This window comes from Myotis yumanensis, unplaced genomic scaffold (genome assembly GCF_028538775.1).
Source record: "Myotis yumanensis isolate MYYU_CA2020_CCGP unplaced genomic scaffold, mMyoYum1.0.hap1 SCAF_1, whole genome shotgun sequence".
NCBI lineage: Eukaryota > Metazoa > Chordata > Mammalia > Chiroptera > Vespertilionidae > Myotis > Myotis yumanensis.
The window spans coordinates 187,571,798-187,589,881 of record NW_027223752.1 but is presented as its reverse complement, the minus strand read 5'-3'; the positions used below and the strand labels follow the sequence as shown (position 1 = coordinate 187,589,881).

Here is an 18,084-nt window from a genome sequence, read left to right as displayed (position 1 = left end):
TGTCATGACAACAACTACAGGGCCACAAAGTTCAGGGACAAGCAATGCAGTGGGAAAGGAGGCAGTTTTGGGGGGTGTCTTGCTACTCTAAGCTGATTACAGGACCAGCAGCATCAGTGCCCCACTCCAGAAGACTCACAGGTTATCTGCAAGTTTGAAGGTTATGTTGAGGTTTGCGAAGGCTTGGCTGTGGGTGGAAAGCTTGGGTCTGGAATTAGAAGGCTTAGTTTAAGTCACTGGGCTTCTCGTTAGCTTTGTGGCCTTGAACAAATCATTATTATTAATATGGCTGTTTCCGCACCTAAGAAGTGGGGATGATGATCTATGCTAAACACTTAGTGCTCGGGCCTCAGCTCAAAGTAATGATTATTAAATGCTAACTATGATTCATTTTCATCAATTCAGTGTCCACACACAGACCCTCAAAGGCCACTTTCTAAGGACACACACACTTTTAGACGGTCACTTGAGCTGCACTTCTGCAATGACAGCCCACCCCCACCCAGCCACCCACCCACAGAAGAAAAGACACCACCAGTCCAGCTGCAGAGTGTAAACTATATTGATGATGCTAAAGGGAGAACTTGGAGACATGGCAGGTCTGCTGGGTTGGCGTGCAGCACACACACATGCTGTTTTCTGAAACCACGTCATTAAGATTTTCAAATACATGTCTGTTTTGAGCACGATGTTTTGTTTTGTTCATTAGCACGGTTTACTACTCTACAGCTTCTCCTAGAGTAAATAAGTACAATGCCTTTTTGCAGAGCAACTACAGACTTACTGAGATGTTTAACAAGGTGAACGATTTTCACAGTTAGGTTGACCTTTGAGTTAACAGCAAGATGTTTTTCATTTGCTTTGTGCACGGCTGTAGTGGGGGCGGGGGTGGCATGGGGGTGGTAACCTTTCCAACTTATTCTTTGTTCACATGTTTAGTCACCCACAGCCTCCGAAAGGCAATGAAAAATAACTGTCTGTTAAAAAAAATTAAGTTGTAATTAGGCTTGGGTTTTTCCAAGACCCTTAAAGTCAGATAATTTAAATATACAAGAGAAAAAAAATATGAGTCATGGAAAACTAAGTAACAAAAAAACTACTGAAAAATACATCTGTGCAACACAGTGGTCAGCTGTAAACAGCTCGGGGGGTAAAGGAAACAAAAGCGCTTTCTAGAACGTGAAGCAGTCCAATGACAAACTCTGCTTTTTCTTTTTCCTAGTGGCTATTTTCCTACCACAGTGTTGAGCTTCATTATTATATTAAATAACTTATGTGGGTAAAAAGGAGTTTGCTAACCAGCAGCCAACTCAAAACCTTGTCGGAAGAGGGAGGAGAGGAATTCACAACACAGCACACACTAAGGGAAATGCAGTCCACAGCCAGCTTTCAACCAGTCTTCCTCTCCTGGCCGTTCACCGAGCTGAAGTTTGGGATCTAATGGGAGGGATTTTTCCTCTCCCTCCTCCATTTAAGTTAACAAAGAAACATGGGCTTCTTAAGAGCCAGCACTCAGCTGGACAAGTCCCATTAGCAGCAAATGTTCAACCAATAATAAAAACACACACAAAAGAAAGCTCCATCCAGGTGCAGAGCTGTGAGTCACATGGAAATTCCAGGAGATGAGTCATGTGCAGAGCTGGGATCTTCAGAGGATTCTTTCTCGAGTGTCTTCAGTGAACATTTCAGTCTCACAAGATCCGAGTCAGTCTGTCAGCTGTGGGGAACGAGTTCCCCGTCTGCTCTCGAGAGTTTGTTCTTCAAGGTCCCTTACAAATCAAGGCTTGCGAGGACTTCCTGACTTTTTGCAGTCCCAGGTGCCCGACAACCAAGGCCAGCCCCTCAATGACGGCGTGACGCAGTGGCAGCCAGCATCCCATTTGTTAAACTCTGCCTAAAAGGCTTGACCTGAGGAATAAAGAAGACAATATAAGAACAAATGTGTCAAGGTTATTTGAAATAGGATTAAAACGCCTTGCCTAACACTAGTTGCATTTTTCCTGTGTTTTAAGTTTGTTGGTTTTTTGTTTTTTTTTACATATTTTAAAAAAGGAAGAAAAAATATTATGTTGTCCTATTTTTTTAGGAGAACTGCTTCATGTCTGTGTCTGGGGATAAAAGCATCTCCAGTCCTCTACCTTCACCCCAATTTGTGCTACATATAATAAGTTCAGTGCCAATGTACCTCAGCCTCCTCAGTGAGAAGTACAAGGAAGGCCTAAATTGTCCACTGAAACAAACAAAATTGCACAAAACCAAATACATCTTAGATATTTGTCCTGGTTCATGAAACCTAGTCCAACATCATTTAATGAAGGCTCACAAATGACTGTAGGAAGAAGAGAGAATGTGCTTGTCAACCCTAGTATAAAAAGGTACACATTCCCAGAGTGTCTTAGAAGAAAAACAAATATTGCAATTTTGATTATATTATTACTAGAGACTCAGTGCATGAATTCGTGCACCAGTGGGGTCCCTCAGCCTGGCCTGTGGGGTTGGGCCAAAACCCACTCTTTGACATCCCCTGAGGGGTCCCGGATTGCGAGAGGGTGCAGGCCAGGCTGAGGGACCCCGCCGGTGGATGATGGGAGCTGGGGAGGGACGCAGGAGGTTGGCCAGCGGGGAGTAACCTCGGGAGGGCTCCAGGGTGTGTCCAGCCCATCTCACTCAGTCCCGATCGGCCAGACCCCAGCAGCAAGCTAACCTACCAGTCAGAGCGTCTGCTCCCTGGTGGTCAGTGCACATCATAGGGAGCGGTTGAGCGGCCTTAGCATATCATTAGCATATTACACTTTGATTGGTTGAATGGACAACCAGACACTTAGCATATTAGGCTTTTATTATATAGGATATCCTGGGATGCTATTGCTTATTTTTTTTTTATTGTTGTTAATCCTCACCCGAGGATATTTTTTCATTGATTTTTAGGGAGAGTGGAAAAGAGAGGGAAAGACAGAGAGAGAAACATCAATGTGAGAGAAACACATTGATTGGTTGCCTCTTGAATGAGCCTTGACCAGTGCCCGGCCCAGGGAGGAGCTTGCAACCAAGGTACATGCCGTTGACCAGAATCGAACCCACCCAGGACCCTTTGGTACACAGGCTGACACTCTATCTGCTGAGCCAAACCAGCTAGGGTGCTATTGCTTATTAAAGTATCTCAAATGGTTAAAATATAAATTTACCTATCCTAGTTTTGTTTGAAACTACATTTATTTGAAAATACTGATGGATTAACACAATTTTTAAACTTGAGAAGATGCTGGGTTATGTTTAAAATTCCAACTTCTCTCTCTCAAACCAAAGTGGGGACCAAGATCCAGTCGGTATATGACCCACTCCAATTTACTGAACCAACTGGCACTTAGGTCTCTTTTATCTCAGGTCTAATTAAATAGTGTAAGAACTATTCAGAAACATAGTCTGAACTTCTTATCTTTCAGACAAAGACAATGAGTCACTGTTCTTGTACCACACCGAGGAGTAATTTCAGTTCCTCATTCCATAAAATAATGGGAGATAGAAAAAAAAACAGACACCATGCATATCTGCCAATATAAAAAAAAGAAAGACAATAAGACTGAATGATGGCAATGAGGATTTTAAGCCACAAAAATTCAGTTAATAAGAGGCAAGACACACAGGACTTGGAACACACAGACAGGGACTTCCTGCAGAAAGCATGCAGCTTTCTTCAGGGAAGGCGTCAACTCCTTTAAATATGTGCAGCAATAAGAAGCAATGAGACCCACCTTAAAGACTTCCATCTGTCCTTCTCTATATGATTTTCAGGTCCTTCACTCTCATAGGAAGCCAAGTACAGTGCTACAATCAACCAAAAGTAAAAACGCATTAACACTGGACCTTTCTCCTGATAGATTAATCCACCACCACCCATGCCCTGTTCAACCTGAGCCAAATGCTCTAGAAAACACATTCCTCAGCACACCAGCTGTGACTAAGAATGGTCATAGTTTTATTAAGAACATAACATCACTTTGTCTCAGATTGACCATCTCAACAAAAATTGAAGGGCCTCTGGGCCAAAGTGGAACTTAACTATGAGACAATTTATGAGGCCAAACAATAGGCTTACAAATACAAGCCATGGAGCTATCATACACTCACATTTATGTTCTTTACAAAGGGGATGGAAGGAGGATCTACTCCTGGTAGCCTTCATCTTTTTAAAATAACACTTAGGTCAGTGGTTCTCAACCTTCTGGCCCTTTAAATACAGTTCCTCATGTTGTGACCCAACCATAAAATTATTTTCGTTGCTACTTCATAACTGTAATGTTGCTACTGTTATGAATCATAATGTAAATATCTGATATGCAGGATGGTCTTAGGCGACCCCTGTGAAAGGGTCGTTCGACTGCCAAAAGGGTTGCGACCCACAGGTTGAGAACCGCTGACTTAGGTAATAAGCCTGATTTTCAAGGCTAATTTTCCATCCTCCTAATATACTTTTATTATTTATTTTTAAATCTAAAAGCATTTTCAACGAAAGATTTAAAAGCTTGTTATCAATCTTATGTGGAGGTTTAAAATGATCAAGTCCCCTCTGGAGTGATAATATTCATTCAAAATGTTCTTCAGGCATTATCATGAACACTATGCATCTACCATAGGATATTATCAGTAAATAGATGCTATTGATTTCTGTAACATTAGGATTGAAAAAATCAATAGAATAAATCCACAAGTCTTTTATAAACCTTAGCTCTCCTTTGGCCAATTTTTTCTGTATATCATCAATCACTTTATATCTGCCTCAAATTCCCTAAAGATTATCTACTACTTTTTCAAACAGCAGGGGGTAGTAATGAACTATTTGTTTGTTTACTCAAATTAACTTGAATATCAATATATCACAAAACATCTTTCTTCAATGAAGCAAGCCCAAACAAGGGGGGAAAAAATCCTTTGAAAACTCTTTTTTGATGCCCAAACCTCTGCAGATCTCATATTAGAATGTTTAAACCCAGAAACATACTCTTTATGGGTGAATATTAAGTGAGTGTGTGGAAAATATGTTAGGGATAAATACTATGGTTTTCTGTGCTTTTAAAGACTGAACAGATCAGAAGACAGGCCTCATACTATATGAAGAAACAGCATTTATACACTAATTTCCCAACAACAGGGTCTGGGGACATGGATGGCAGCTCAGCTGAATGGCCTACTCACAGTCTTCACTGAAGACTGGTACTGTGAGCAGATACTGCAAGATCTTCCGGTCCCTCTCAAATGGACATTCCACTTGTTTCCACGTCATGAATTCACTCACTTGTTTGGCCAGTTCCCAAAATTTCTAGAAAAGAATCAATTAAAGAATTTAAAAGCAGTCATCACAAAGTATAAGCTCCGAAGAGCCAATTCCATTTAATGTTTTTCTCTGGCTTCTAATTTTCTGGACTACATCATTTTCTTAATTTAATAAAAATTAGGTCTAGGTATCTGCTAGGTATTCAGGGATGGGGAACCTTCTTTTTTGCCAAGGGTCATTTGGATATGTATAACATCATTCCTGGGCCATATAAAATTATCAACTTAAAAATCAGCCTGCTATATATGGTCAAACATTTAATTAACTCACCCCTAATGCCTTGGTAGGGCCAGACCAAATGATTTTTTCGGGTCTTATAAGGCCTGAGGGCTGAATGTTACCCACCCCTGGTACAGGTAACCATTTATTCAATGTTTAGAACTTCAGAATCAGCTTCGGTTGCCTGGCCTGAGGTGCAATGCTCTCTCTGCTCAGATTTGTACACTTACCTCAAAGTTGACGTGGCCATTTGGAAGGCGGTTGGCACAGCCCTCATTGAGGAAGTAAATATCTTTGATTAAAAGACTGAAGAATGGTATCACAATCTAAAGAAAACAAAAGAGATTCTGGTTTGTTTGGGGCAAATAAACTTTTCCCCTCTCATCAAACAATACAAGAAATTAATGGACAACATTAACTCTGGATTAAATAAAAGGCCAGGGTGAATTAAGATACAGTGTTTTGTCTACCTCCCATGACAGCAGTTTACTCCCTTACATAATTTTGCTGAAGACACAAATGCTCTTAATAACCAAACCACAGTAAAGACGAGTAGCATTGGAAAGTGGATGGCTTCATGTTATTCCCCCGGTTTTCCTATTTTTCACAATGCAATAGCATATAACAACATCTGACCATTCTAACTATAATCAAGAAAAAAGATCTAAAATAACTCTTGCTTTTCATTTAGTAAATTATTAATAGAATACCTGTCATTGCAAGTACCAAGATTTCAAGTGGTATGACCTCCCTTCCTGCTAGAATCTGAACTGTTACATCATTTAGATTCTACATTTTGGATGAATTTTTTCAGATGAACACTTCATTTTACTCTAGAAGACATTGCTCAAGGTGATGTAAGTGCTCAGGGTTTTTGGTATTAGTGAATACAAACTTCCTACTGAGTAAACCTGGCCTTCGAATGACAGAACAAGTTCGCACCTGTTCTCACGGGAAATCACCGAAGAAGTGCCTTGCACAATATGTTGTGAGATGAGCCCAAGTGAAGGAGGAATATAAATGTGCACATTAAAATTAATGGTTACTTAAAAAACACTGAGCCTTTTTTAGTAAGACTCGCCTGCCTCTCATCTTTAGTTTGATGAGTAGTATTTAATTAAGTAACTTAAAGTAATAATCATCTCTAAGAGTGCCCTAAATCCTATCACGCCCCTAATGAAGGAAGAACAAAGCTCAGGCACAGTAACTTCCACTTTCCCTCAAATGCCAACATGATTTTAAAGATTCTAAAATTGCAACGATGCAAATAGTGCTCCACACACAAATTGTGGGCCTATGTTGTTTACCCAAGAGCAAGTTTTTTAAGTTTCCCTAAGCTTATGATTCATGGGATACACCTATACTAAATGAATGGGAGGTCTGCAAAACATACATTTTGGCTCAGACCCCAAGATATTAAATATCAATTTCCACTTCTAGAGAGAAATTCAGATTTTCCCCTAAAGTCATTACCCAACTTTGATTATTTGTTTCTTTCATTGATCTCTGAAAATTCACTGTTTCAAAGTGAATCTCGGTTCTGACAGTCTCTTTGAATATACTGTTAATCATTTGCTATTGTCTGTGGTGGAAATCTCTTAAACTGAATTATTCAAGATCCTCCTCTTCTTTTAAATGTTATTGTTCCTGTTAATTTTAGAATTAAACAGGCAAGTACCAATGATAAAAGCACAGCTGAACCTCATTTCTTGGAAAGACCACTTGTGAGTAGGAAGCACTGGACGTGGAACTCTGCCAAGCATCAGTTTAAAATCTGGCTCCACAATTTACTGGCAACATGAGGCAGGGGTCTGCACACTGTGGCCCGTGGCCTGGCCCCAGCCCACCACCTGTTTGGGGATAGCCTAAGAGACGCATGGTTTACAGTTTTAAATGGCTGGAAAAATATCAAATGGATAATATTTCATGAGCATGAAAATGATACGAAATTCCAATTATAGTAGCCATAGAGCTTTACTGGAGAACAGCCACGCTCACTCATCCACACGTCTGTGCCTGCTTTTGTGCTACTATGTCAGAGTTGAGTAGCTGCAACAAAAAAGGTACAGCCCACAAAGCATAAAATATTAATAATCTGCTCCTTAATGGAAAACGTTTACCAACCCCTGGTAAAGCCTAACATACTAAGAAAGCCTAGTGTCCTCACCTTAAAATGAAAACAGCAGCAACTACCTCCGTGAGTTGTGGTGAGGATTAAATTAAATAATACAGGTTTGACTTCACTGAAGCACTCCCAAAAAACCAATGGGCCCCATACAAAGGGACAGATACATTACTGATGCACTTAGAAGATAGTAAGAATACATCATCATAAGGCAGCTGCTGGGAAATGAAGGACTATTATAATTGAGGCGCAATATTTACATGGTGTGACCGCTTTTGAGCAAGAACTCTATTTCTGTGCTCTATTCTGCAGTGCTGGGCTGTGAGAGCCAGGGGGTGCTGATAATTTATGTCTCATAGTGATAGTTAAATTTTTCATAAGTTCATGTCATGTGCCTCTTGTTGGGTGGCCAAGGCTATACCTTATGTAGTTTTTGCATTCATGATGCCTGTATGATGCTCCACTACTGACTGAATCACTCTTCCAGAAAATCTATATAATAAAAGCCTAAGTGATCATTTCAGCAGAAGAACCACCGGTCGCTATGATGCACACTGACCACCAGGGGGCAGGCGCTCAATGCAGGAGCTGCCCCCTAGTGGTCAGTGTGCTCCCATAGGGGGAGCATTGCTCAGCCAGAAGACGGGCTTACAACTGGCAAGTGCAGTGGCGGGAGCCTCTCCTGACTCTGTGGCAGCACTAAGGAGCAGCGAGCTGAGCTGTAAGGAGCAGCGAGCAGGCAGGCGGTAAGGAGCAAGGGCTCCAGGACTGCGAGAGGGTGCAGCCCGGGCTGAGGGACCACCCCCTCTCCCCCCGCCCCGCACCCCTGCACGAATTTCATGCATTGGGCCTCTAGTAGAAATATAAGTAATCTTCCTCAAGATACTTCCCTGCTCTGTTCCTTAGGCCCATCTGCAAGAAAAAGTCTTCTTTAACTTCTCATTCACTCATAGATAGTTCCCTTCAGCTCTCTCTTCCCTATCTACTAAATCCAACATAGGAAAAATCAGGAGAGTCCAAGGCCTTTGAATTTCCCTGAGCTAAGGTGAATGCACGGGTTACTAACAGGAGTGAGCAAAAGTCTGGTTTCTAGGAGGTTTTGCCAATGATGCCTTTCATGGGAGAACATCTCAATAATGTCTTCCAATTCCCTCTCAAAATGTGCTCAATTAAGAGATCCAGCCACTACACCTTAAAGGCATAATCAATTCCACACCTAGAAATGAAGGCTGATGAGCATGAACAAGTTCCCAGGAACACAAGGAGAATGGCCAAAGGAGTTATAAACATGCAAGCAAATCAAGAATGGTTAAAGACCCGGAGACAAATGTTCCCACAGGAAAAACACAACAACAACAAATCGGAAGGACATTGAAGGCCCCTGTGTGGAAGACAGATTTGATTTGTTCTATAAGGCGGTGTTAGATATGCCACTTTGGCTGCATAAACTCGAGATCTGAAAGAATACTAAAGATTCTAGTACTCTAATCATGTGGCCAGGAAGGTTTTAAAATGGCATAAGAGAGTTCACCCTCACTTCAAAAAAGAAAAAGAATCCCAAGTCTCTTGAATAAAAGATGGATTTTATCTAGAAATGTTTATATCCACAGCCTTTGAGACCAATTGTGAAAGAGAAACAGTGTGTGTGCTTTTTAATGGTGGTGATTTCATTTGTTTTATGAATTAGAGAATACAATTCACATGCTCACACAGAACTAGTTTTTTAAAAAAAACAACAAAACTAAGCATTTATTAAATTATGTAAAAGGTAAATACTTTGGTGGAGGTGTTTTGTTTTGTTTTCCCTAGAAAAAGCTATTAGAGGCTCACAAGTATACTATTTAATGAAAATTATTCTGGTCACTGCCACAGCTCCCTGCTAAGACAGCTGATTCTGTGGCTGCCTCACTGAGGTGGAGCCCACCAAGCCCTCAGCGAGGGCCCTGCAGAAATGCAGAGGGAGCCCTGCGTCCAATATGCAGAGGCTCAGAGGCAAGTGAGAAGCAGCAGACAGCCTCCAACACATCCTCAGGCTTCAGGGTACTGGGACATTCCCATGCACGCGCTCATTTTCGAAAGCTTGGAAAACTTCTGATTACCTCTCTTCTCAATCTAGTCATAGGAGTACGGGGATTTGGGCAGGTAAAATTGCAAAGCTGGTGAACTCCATGGGGCTAATTTAGAGAAGTGAATTCTGCTTCATCCTTCCTCTGACCTGATTTGTTTATTTAAAGAAAAGTTAATGCATTTATAAAACCTCTCAAACATGATCAGAACTGCTATTTCAGATTTTGTGGAGACTCAATGTAGCCTTCTTAAAATAGGGAGTTACTTTTGCGTTTGTTTTTATTTTAGATCACGGAGGCTGAAGCTTTCTGGAGGGAAGCCCTGAACTATTTTTTACCTTTATTTTCTTCTATTAGTTGAAGATATAGTTTAAGTTAAAAGACAGAATCTATACAGAAAATAACTTTCGTCAAGCAACCTTCATCAGCCCTTTCCCACAAGCAGGTCTCTACTCCTCAAATAACATGATATCCAACTGTCCGACCAGCTTATCCTTCCCAGGAAAGGAAATACAACACTGAAATGTGCCAAGAAAGGACCCTCAGTCGAGAGTCTGGTGGGTCCAGGATAGCATGCCACTGTTTAAGGGCAGGGTAGATACAGTCATAATCGTTAATTTCTCCAACATCATTCTGTACTTTTTCTGCCACCCACATATCCGATGAGTAATAGCAAGCCAAATGCTACAGCCACTAACCTACTTTCTGAAAATAAATGACTTAACCATGGGAGGTAAGCCGATTCTTTTAAAAGAAAAGGTTATAGTAAGTCAGCTACCTTGTGCAGAGCTTAAACATGTATTTCCCATTCGATCAAATTACTCTCTAATACTATAAATCATCTTAACAAATGACTTAATGTATTGCTTGAAATGCAACTAAGACACATTATAAAATAATCATTTAAATAACGCAATAATAACACGGGTAATATACATTTGCAAAATTCTACAGCAAGTTACCCTTTCTCCTTCCACAGTCCAACTTTCCTTTAGCGCCCCCCTTCCCTATGCGGTGAGCGATGCAATTTCCACAGTGTATCAACTTTCTTAGATTTGAACAGATAAAAGCAGTTCAGCCTAACAGTTCACATTGCATTTCAATGCAATACATGGCAACTCTACCATGACTAGAATGCCTGTAAACACATACCTTCTCTCTGCTACTGTGAGCAGTTAAAGACCTTTGCGCTGCCCCACGAAGAGCCGTTCGATAATTATAGAAATTACTGGAAGGGTCCATCTGATGCTATGGGCAAGAGAGAGGAGAGTGTGAGCTATTTACTTCTCACCTGCAGAAAGTTTATAAGATCATCCTTTTTAACCCTGCACAAAAAAAACCAAAATAACTAGGGAACTCCTTAAGAATGTCATTTACCTGTCTTATACACACACATAGGCATGAAACACATAAGAATACAAAGGTTTTCTCTCCTTCCTGAGGTTTGGTTTATTTATACAAGCGCTACGTCAGCTTCGATAATGTTAAGCCCAGACCAAATTCTTTCCAGGTGAACTGCTGAGATTAGACTTCAAACTGATAACAGAGTCAAACACCAACCTCAGTTTCATTTGAAGGTTAATGTGTCAGTTGATGGTTAGCCATCATACAGTGACCCAATGCTTCATCGTGAACTTATGCTTTGTTGTAGGTAAAAAACCATTCACAAATAATTGAGGCATACTACCTTACAAGAAGGTATTTATTACACAATATGAATAAAGAAAATGTAACAAACCCAATGTTAAACCCCAAGTTGGGGGGAAAATACTTTATAAATGTCTACAAAGTGCATTCAAAGCAGCAATACGCCAAGGCAATAATGATATAAGTCTTACTATCCTGAGAACTATATGGGAAGGGCTTCTTCGCAGGTTAGCTAAATTTGTTGAAAGGATGGAGAATGAGTATTTCTGTGGGGATGGGGAACTCCTGCTTTGGGACACTGTGAATAAATTAAGTTAGTAGACACACTGAAGTAGAACTCCAAACTGTTTTGGATCCAGATTCCATCCTGGCATACAATGGAATGTGACTGACAGGTCACCATTTCTTCGGTCCTCTCTATGAAAGGTCTAGTCTACAAGCTGATTATCCCCCTCCTCCAACTCTACTTCCTTTCCTCCCCTTGGGTCTGTAAGGTGGGTTTTCTTCTGTGTAGAACTATCTGATCAGAAGGCAAGATTACACAGAGGAATTCCACTCTCCAGGTATAAAATGTTATTTAGGAGCGAAACATCAGCTACACATACCTCAAGCACGTCAAACTTCGCAGTCTTCACTTTGGCCCAAGTTTTCTTTAGTCGAGACACTGGGCTCATATTCATGCCAGCTTCGAATTTAAAATGGGGAGGGGGAGAGAAAGTAGAAAGAGAGACATAAGAAAAGCCATTCTAACTTATACTCTGAAAACGTGTTCACTACTAAGTATAAGTTAAACATTATAAAACACTGCCAAACAGTTTTTGCAAAGTATAATACCATTTTACACTCCCACCAAGAATGTCTGAGAGTTCCACGAGTTCTACTTGTTCCACATCCTCACCAATATTTGATGCAACCAATCTTTTGAACTTTAGTCATTCCAGTATGTGAAGTGGTACTTCACTGTGATTTTAATTTGTATTTCTCTGATAACGAATGATGGAGATGGAACACCTTATCATATACTTATTATCCACTAGTATGTCTTCTTTTGTGAAGTGTCTATTCAAATATTTTTCACTTCTTTTTCACTGGGTTATTTGTCTTACTATTGATTTGTAGGGTTCTTTATAGATTCTAGATATAAGTTCTTTTCAACTATACATATGATAAATATTTTCTCCCATGATGTGGCTTGTCTTAACATTTTCCTAATTGTATAGGAGGAAAAATAAATACTGAACATATTCCATGAATTCTTATATACTTAAAATTAAGTCATCATCTATTACCTAGACTGTGGACCTATCAGGTCACCTATTTATATATCACTAGAGGCCTGATGCACGAAATTCATGCAAGAGTAGGCCTTCTTGTCCTAACTGGTTTGGCTTAGTGGATAGAGCGTCGGCCTGCGGACTCAAGGGTCCCAGGTTCGATTCCGGTCAAGGGCATGTATCTTGGTTGCGGGCACATATCCAGTAGGGAGTGTGCAGGAGGCAGCTAATAGATGTTTCTCTCTTGTTAATGTTTCTAACTCTGTATCCCTCTCCCTTCCTCTCTGTAAAAAATCAATCAAATATATTTTTAAAAAAAAGAGTAGGCCTCCCTTCTCCTGGCTTCCAGCACCGGCTTCCCTCTGGCACCCGGGACCTGGGCTTCCCTCGCAGCCCCGGCTTCATCCGGAAGGATGTCTGGTCTAATTAGCATATTACACTTTTATTATTATAGATTGTGTTCACTATTTTCATGGAGTGAGCCAGATAAAGAGCAGAAACTTGGCCAGTATTTTTATGGAAAAGACAAAGGGGAAATGATATGGAAAGAGAAATTGGTGAGAGGAGAGATTACTGAATTTTGATCCTAATAAATCTCTGGCTTTAAACTGACCCTGACTCTAAAGCACAGCCATATCATTTATTATATGAATTAGGACACTTTTAATGAAAAAGTCCTTGTCAATCAGTGTGGCAAGACAACAGGCATCATTTAGGAAAACTAACCCCATGCCCTATGTTGACAGGATGAATGGAAAGACACATGGTCCCTGGCATTTAAATTCCCATGATAGAAAGGAGCAGCAACATCTGCATTCCAGGGTTATAAGGTCTGCACTGGTAAGCACTCAGAGATGGCATTCAGAAAATGTTCCAGTTTCTCAAGCCACTCTCTTGTCCATGCTGATGGAATCATATACTTTGGTCTCAGATCAAATATTTGTATAATGCTAGAAGCCGGTGCTGGAAGCCAGGGGAAGGGAGGCCTACTCTTTTTTTTAAAATATATTTGATTGATTTTTTACAGAGAGGAAGGGAGAGGGATAGAGAGTTAGAAACATCAATGAGAGAGAAACATCGATCAGCTGCCTCCTGCACATCTCCTACTGGGGATGTGCCCGCAACCCAGGTACATGCCCTTGACCGGAATCGAACCTGGGACCTTTCAGTCCGCAGGCCGACGCTCTATCCACTGAGCCAAACCGGTTTTGGCAAGCTGCCCACTTTTTAAACACAATTTGGAAAAATATCTCACTTATAAGCTTTTATAAGTAAATATTCAGATGAGGATAAAGTGACTAAATGTATTCCATGAATTCTAGTGTACTTTTAAAAGATTATTCATACTTGTATCAGTTTGGGTATTTAAAGCATTCTGAACACTCTGAAACAATTCAGGATTAAAAGGTACAGTTTTCATTAACAAAACTGTATTATTTGCAAATTTTCAGTGGATACATTTCACAGGACCTACAAAAATAAAGGAGGTGGGAGAGGGCAATGGAGGGGAAGAAAAGGGGGACATATGTATTACTTCCAAAAATAAAGATTTATAAAGAATAAAACAAAAAGGACATGTATCTTCCAGAAAACACTCACAGATGATTGCCATTAAGGAATTAAAGTTGCCAATGTTAAAACACTCCCGAGCGACGTCAATGAAGTACTCAATCATCCTTGCCCGGTGCTTCTTCTTCACAGGCTGTAGAGAAAAAGGAAAATGAGGAAAGTTATCCAACATGCAGGCCCAACAGATGTAAAATAACTACAGAAAAATAATACAGAGAGCTAGGAGACCAATAAAATTCATTTTCTCACCATGCAGATTTCCGTTGCAACCAAGTAGCTGAGGCGATTAAACCATTCCACATAAGCCTCCAAATTCCGTGTTTTCTTCCGTTCACTATAACAACTCTAAAGGAAAGAAAAATGAGCAGATGAAGTGGAGGGGGAAAGAAGAGGCACTAATTTTTGTCATATGTGGGACTTTATTCTCAGTTTATGGATTAGGATAGCTTTATGGGAAAAGAGAGACAGAGAAAGAGATGGAGAAAGACAGAGACACTAACATTCTTGACTATCTTTATAGATATATCAGAACCTCTTAGTATATATAGTCCAGCGAAACCCCTAAGGTCTAGAAATATACTCTTGATGCATTCATTATGGTGCCCTCCCCTCCCAGGAAACCAAGTTTCTCTGGGTGGGAACTGTCCTCCAGAACACAAGTCAAAAGAAGGGTTTGGCTGCATTCTACGACCATCTTGCCTGATGCGTGGGGTGTGAATATCAATTGCTCCCAACACAGCAAGGAGAAGCTGAGAGTGCCAGAGACTAGCCAATTTTTTTCTAAAAACTAAGTCTAGGACAAAATTTTGGAGCATCATGGAGCAAGACACTAATTATCTTTCAAAGTAGATAAATGGAAGGCTACACCACCATGCTCCTTAGGAGGGTGAGTAACATAGTGTTCAAAAACTAAAGGAGTTAAGCTCATCTCGGAGTTCAAAGCCAAGCTTGTACAGATTAATTACAACCCTCTGTCCTTCCTTCCAAAAGAAACACATACCCAAAAAAGTCCACTAGCCTTCTATTGATTGCAAAACCTAATCTTCACTTCCTGTACTGCAGGAAACTATTCTAAGGCAGGAAAACAGCTGTTGCCCAGACTCCCAAAGGAGAGTGTCATTAGCCGGTGATACAGATTTTGCCTAAAAATTTGAAATGTTTCTGGAGGTCACTGGGGAAAAAATTCCTTATGTATGTACACTGAGTTTACAGTCCATGCCCAGTGTTGTTTTCCTTCCATGTGGGCTTCACCCAGGCAATAAACCATTCATGAGGGATTCACCTCGAAGCACGAGGCCAAGCAGTAAACACCCTTGCTCAGCAGCCTGGATGTGCATCCTGTCTTTCCTGCCCCTGCGATTGTTGAGTCATGAGCAGAGTATTTTCTTGTATTTTCTTTCTCACTTAATCTGCTAAAACCATTACTCTTGTGTCTCCTAATTTCATCACCACAAATGCCTGCATCCACTTGCTTATTAAATTTCCCAATAAGGAGCAAGAAGGGGCTCAAAGTTGGTGACAGGGTAAGAATACTGTGATGGCGCTTGGACACCTGACTCAAGAAAACTGCAATGAATCAGACAAGGCTAATGAAATAAAACTTTCGATTTTAAAACCTAAAACAAATAATTCCAATTTCTGTCTCCTATACCCACTATCACAGGCTAAGGGATTCCATTTCTGATTTCAGGGCTGACCTCTGGGTGGACTGATTACCTTGTCATTGTCCAAAGGATCCTTCTGCACAAATGCCTGAACAAATTCTTCTGGCCCGATGTAATTGAGCCTTTCCTGGAACACAAACCCAGCAGGTCAACAGGATTTTTAAAAACTAGAAGAAATGGACTTTCAACTGTCTATTGACTTTTGGCACTACCCCCATTTTTTTATGCAGCTTGTAAAATGAGCCTTTAACCCTAAGCAGAGGCAATTTTCTGCTTGAGTCAATGCTACACTAGATAGTGAAAGGCTGAACAAGTTATGGGAAAATTAATTAGAGAGGCAAGAGGAGGAAGGTCAATAAACTCTTTGCTCTTTCAGTCTTTACTGAGTATTTACTTTAAAGTGAATTCCCAGAATATCAGAAACATTCATATTCAAACGTCTAAACAAAACCCATTCCAGCTATTTCACAGATTAGTTTCCATTTGGAATGTTCTAACCTCTCCTGTGACATTGCTGCTGACACACACACACTGGTTGCCACAGCAAAGCAAGTGTGGCCACAAAGAGCAGGATGACAATAACCTTACCAGCTCTATGTGAGTCAGCTGCTGGGCCAACGTGTAAGGGTCACTGCAGACAGTGATGATGTCCCTTTGTATGGACTGGGGCTTGGTCCTGATAACTGTGAGCCGGTCTGTAGATGTGGAGCTGATTTTTGCCAGGACTTCCTCGTACTGGCTGAGGGCAGCAAGCTTGCGGATTAGACATTGGATCATCTGCTGGACGTTCTTCCTATATGTCTGCCAAGGGAAGAAGCAACTGATTACATCCTCACTCTGCAAGTCTATTTCACCGCTATGCAGACTCACAGACTATAGACTTAAATGATTTGATGGTGGAGAACCATCTTGGCCCAGAGCAGTTACGGGAGAACCCAGCCAAGCTCTAACCAGTTTAAAAGAATACACAAGAGCTATCTTTTCAGGCTTGTAAGATTTAGTTCTTTAATTGGGCTGCTTTAGAGAGTAGATTGGACCAAGAAAATACTACAGTGACATTTTGGATTACCTATAGAAGAAATCCAGTGTACTACGCACCATGTATAACTAAATGTTCTCTGGTCGCATAGGAATGTACTGGTTGAATTTTGGTGTGTTAAAATACTTGGATCTCAAGTCAGAGCATCCTTTCCCTAACACTTTTTATTTAGAGCCACCTCTGTGATTTCTCCACGCCTAACATTTCCAATCTTATTAGTCAAGGGCGTGAATAACTACCTGACAGAAATACACCATTACTTCCCACTCACCCCTCAACCACCTTCCTGGCTTCCACACATAACGTGGGTGACAAGAAGGAGAGGTGGATATTCATTTATCTACCTGACCTCTACTTGACTCATGTTCATTTCTTTTGTACTCAGGAGTCAGTCCTCAAGTTCACAACCGAACTCTTTCACATGGCAATGCTCCCCATAATGCTACTACCATCTGCCACCTGTTCGCTACTGCATTTGCTACAGCCACAACACTTAAGAGAAACTGGTTTTTAAAGCAATGCATGTAGAATCAATAAATGTCAATCTTCCTTTTCCAGCCCCAAATTGCCAAACAAACAATTGTCCTTCTTGAGAAGTTATGAGGCCATATCAAAGCATGGCACTCTGGCCAGTTCGATGCCAGCATGGTCCTTAGGTTGGCAGCTCCAACAGGGGAGTCCCAGTGAACTGAACATAGAAGGGCCTGTTTACATTCCACTGCCTAATCAGCTCCTTTCTAAAAGTTTGCCACAAAATCATTTCTTGAGATTAGTTATCTGAAAATTAAATGGCATCTTACCTACAAGTGTAAGAACCATATTATTTTACAGAGGCAATCTGGTTACCAGAGCATATTACAAAAACTCAAATGAATATATAGTTGCATACTGAAGCCAAGGAAAACCACATCTGGAAATGTTCAGTTCTCACATAGTCAAGGCAAAAAGGCCTACACAGACCTCTCTTTCTTTTCTTCTTCTCAACTTATCTGGTATATATTCCACTGAGTTCTCTAAACTGTCCATTAGATGACCCTTTTTTCTCTCAACAATCAAGACCACCCTAAAATCACTAATGAGATGCCTAAGCATTTAACAAAATTGAACCTTTGAAAAATCTATCTTCTCCACAGCATTAAGATGATCAGT

At 40.6% G+C, this 18,084-nt stretch overlaps 1 protein-coding gene across 2 annotated transcripts in view; it reads right to left on the bottom strand.

Annotated features, from left to right (window-relative positions):
- Nucleotides 1-544: 544 nt before the first annotated feature.
- The window catches only part of RASGEF1B (RasGEF domain family member 1B), a 532,983-nt gene continuing 515,443 nt past the window's right edge, over nucleotides 545-18,084 (bottom strand). For both annotated transcript variants that reach the window (XM_070394093.1, XM_070394102.1), the window contains 10 exons: nucleotides 16,485-16,697; nucleotides 15,949-16,023; nucleotides 14,482-14,577; nucleotides 14,263-14,365; nucleotides 11,995-12,074; nucleotides 10,895-10,990; nucleotides 5,782-5,877; nucleotides 5,194-5,317; nucleotides 3,753-3,825; nucleotides 545-1,908 (listed from right to left, as the gene is read on the bottom strand). In XM_070394093.1, coding sequence (XP_070250194.1) covers nucleotides 1,884-1,908; nucleotides 3,753-3,825; nucleotides 5,194-5,317; nucleotides 5,782-5,877; nucleotides 10,895-10,990; nucleotides 11,995-12,074; nucleotides 14,263-14,365; nucleotides 14,482-14,577; nucleotides 15,949-16,023; nucleotides 16,485-16,697 — 981 coding nt within the window. In that variant the 3' untranslated portion in view covers nucleotides 545-1,883. The remainder of the gene's footprint in view (nucleotides 1,909-3,752; nucleotides 3,826-5,193; nucleotides 5,318-5,781; nucleotides 5,878-10,894; nucleotides 10,991-11,994; nucleotides 12,075-14,262; nucleotides 14,366-14,481; nucleotides 14,578-15,948; nucleotides 16,024-16,484; nucleotides 16,698-18,084) is intronic.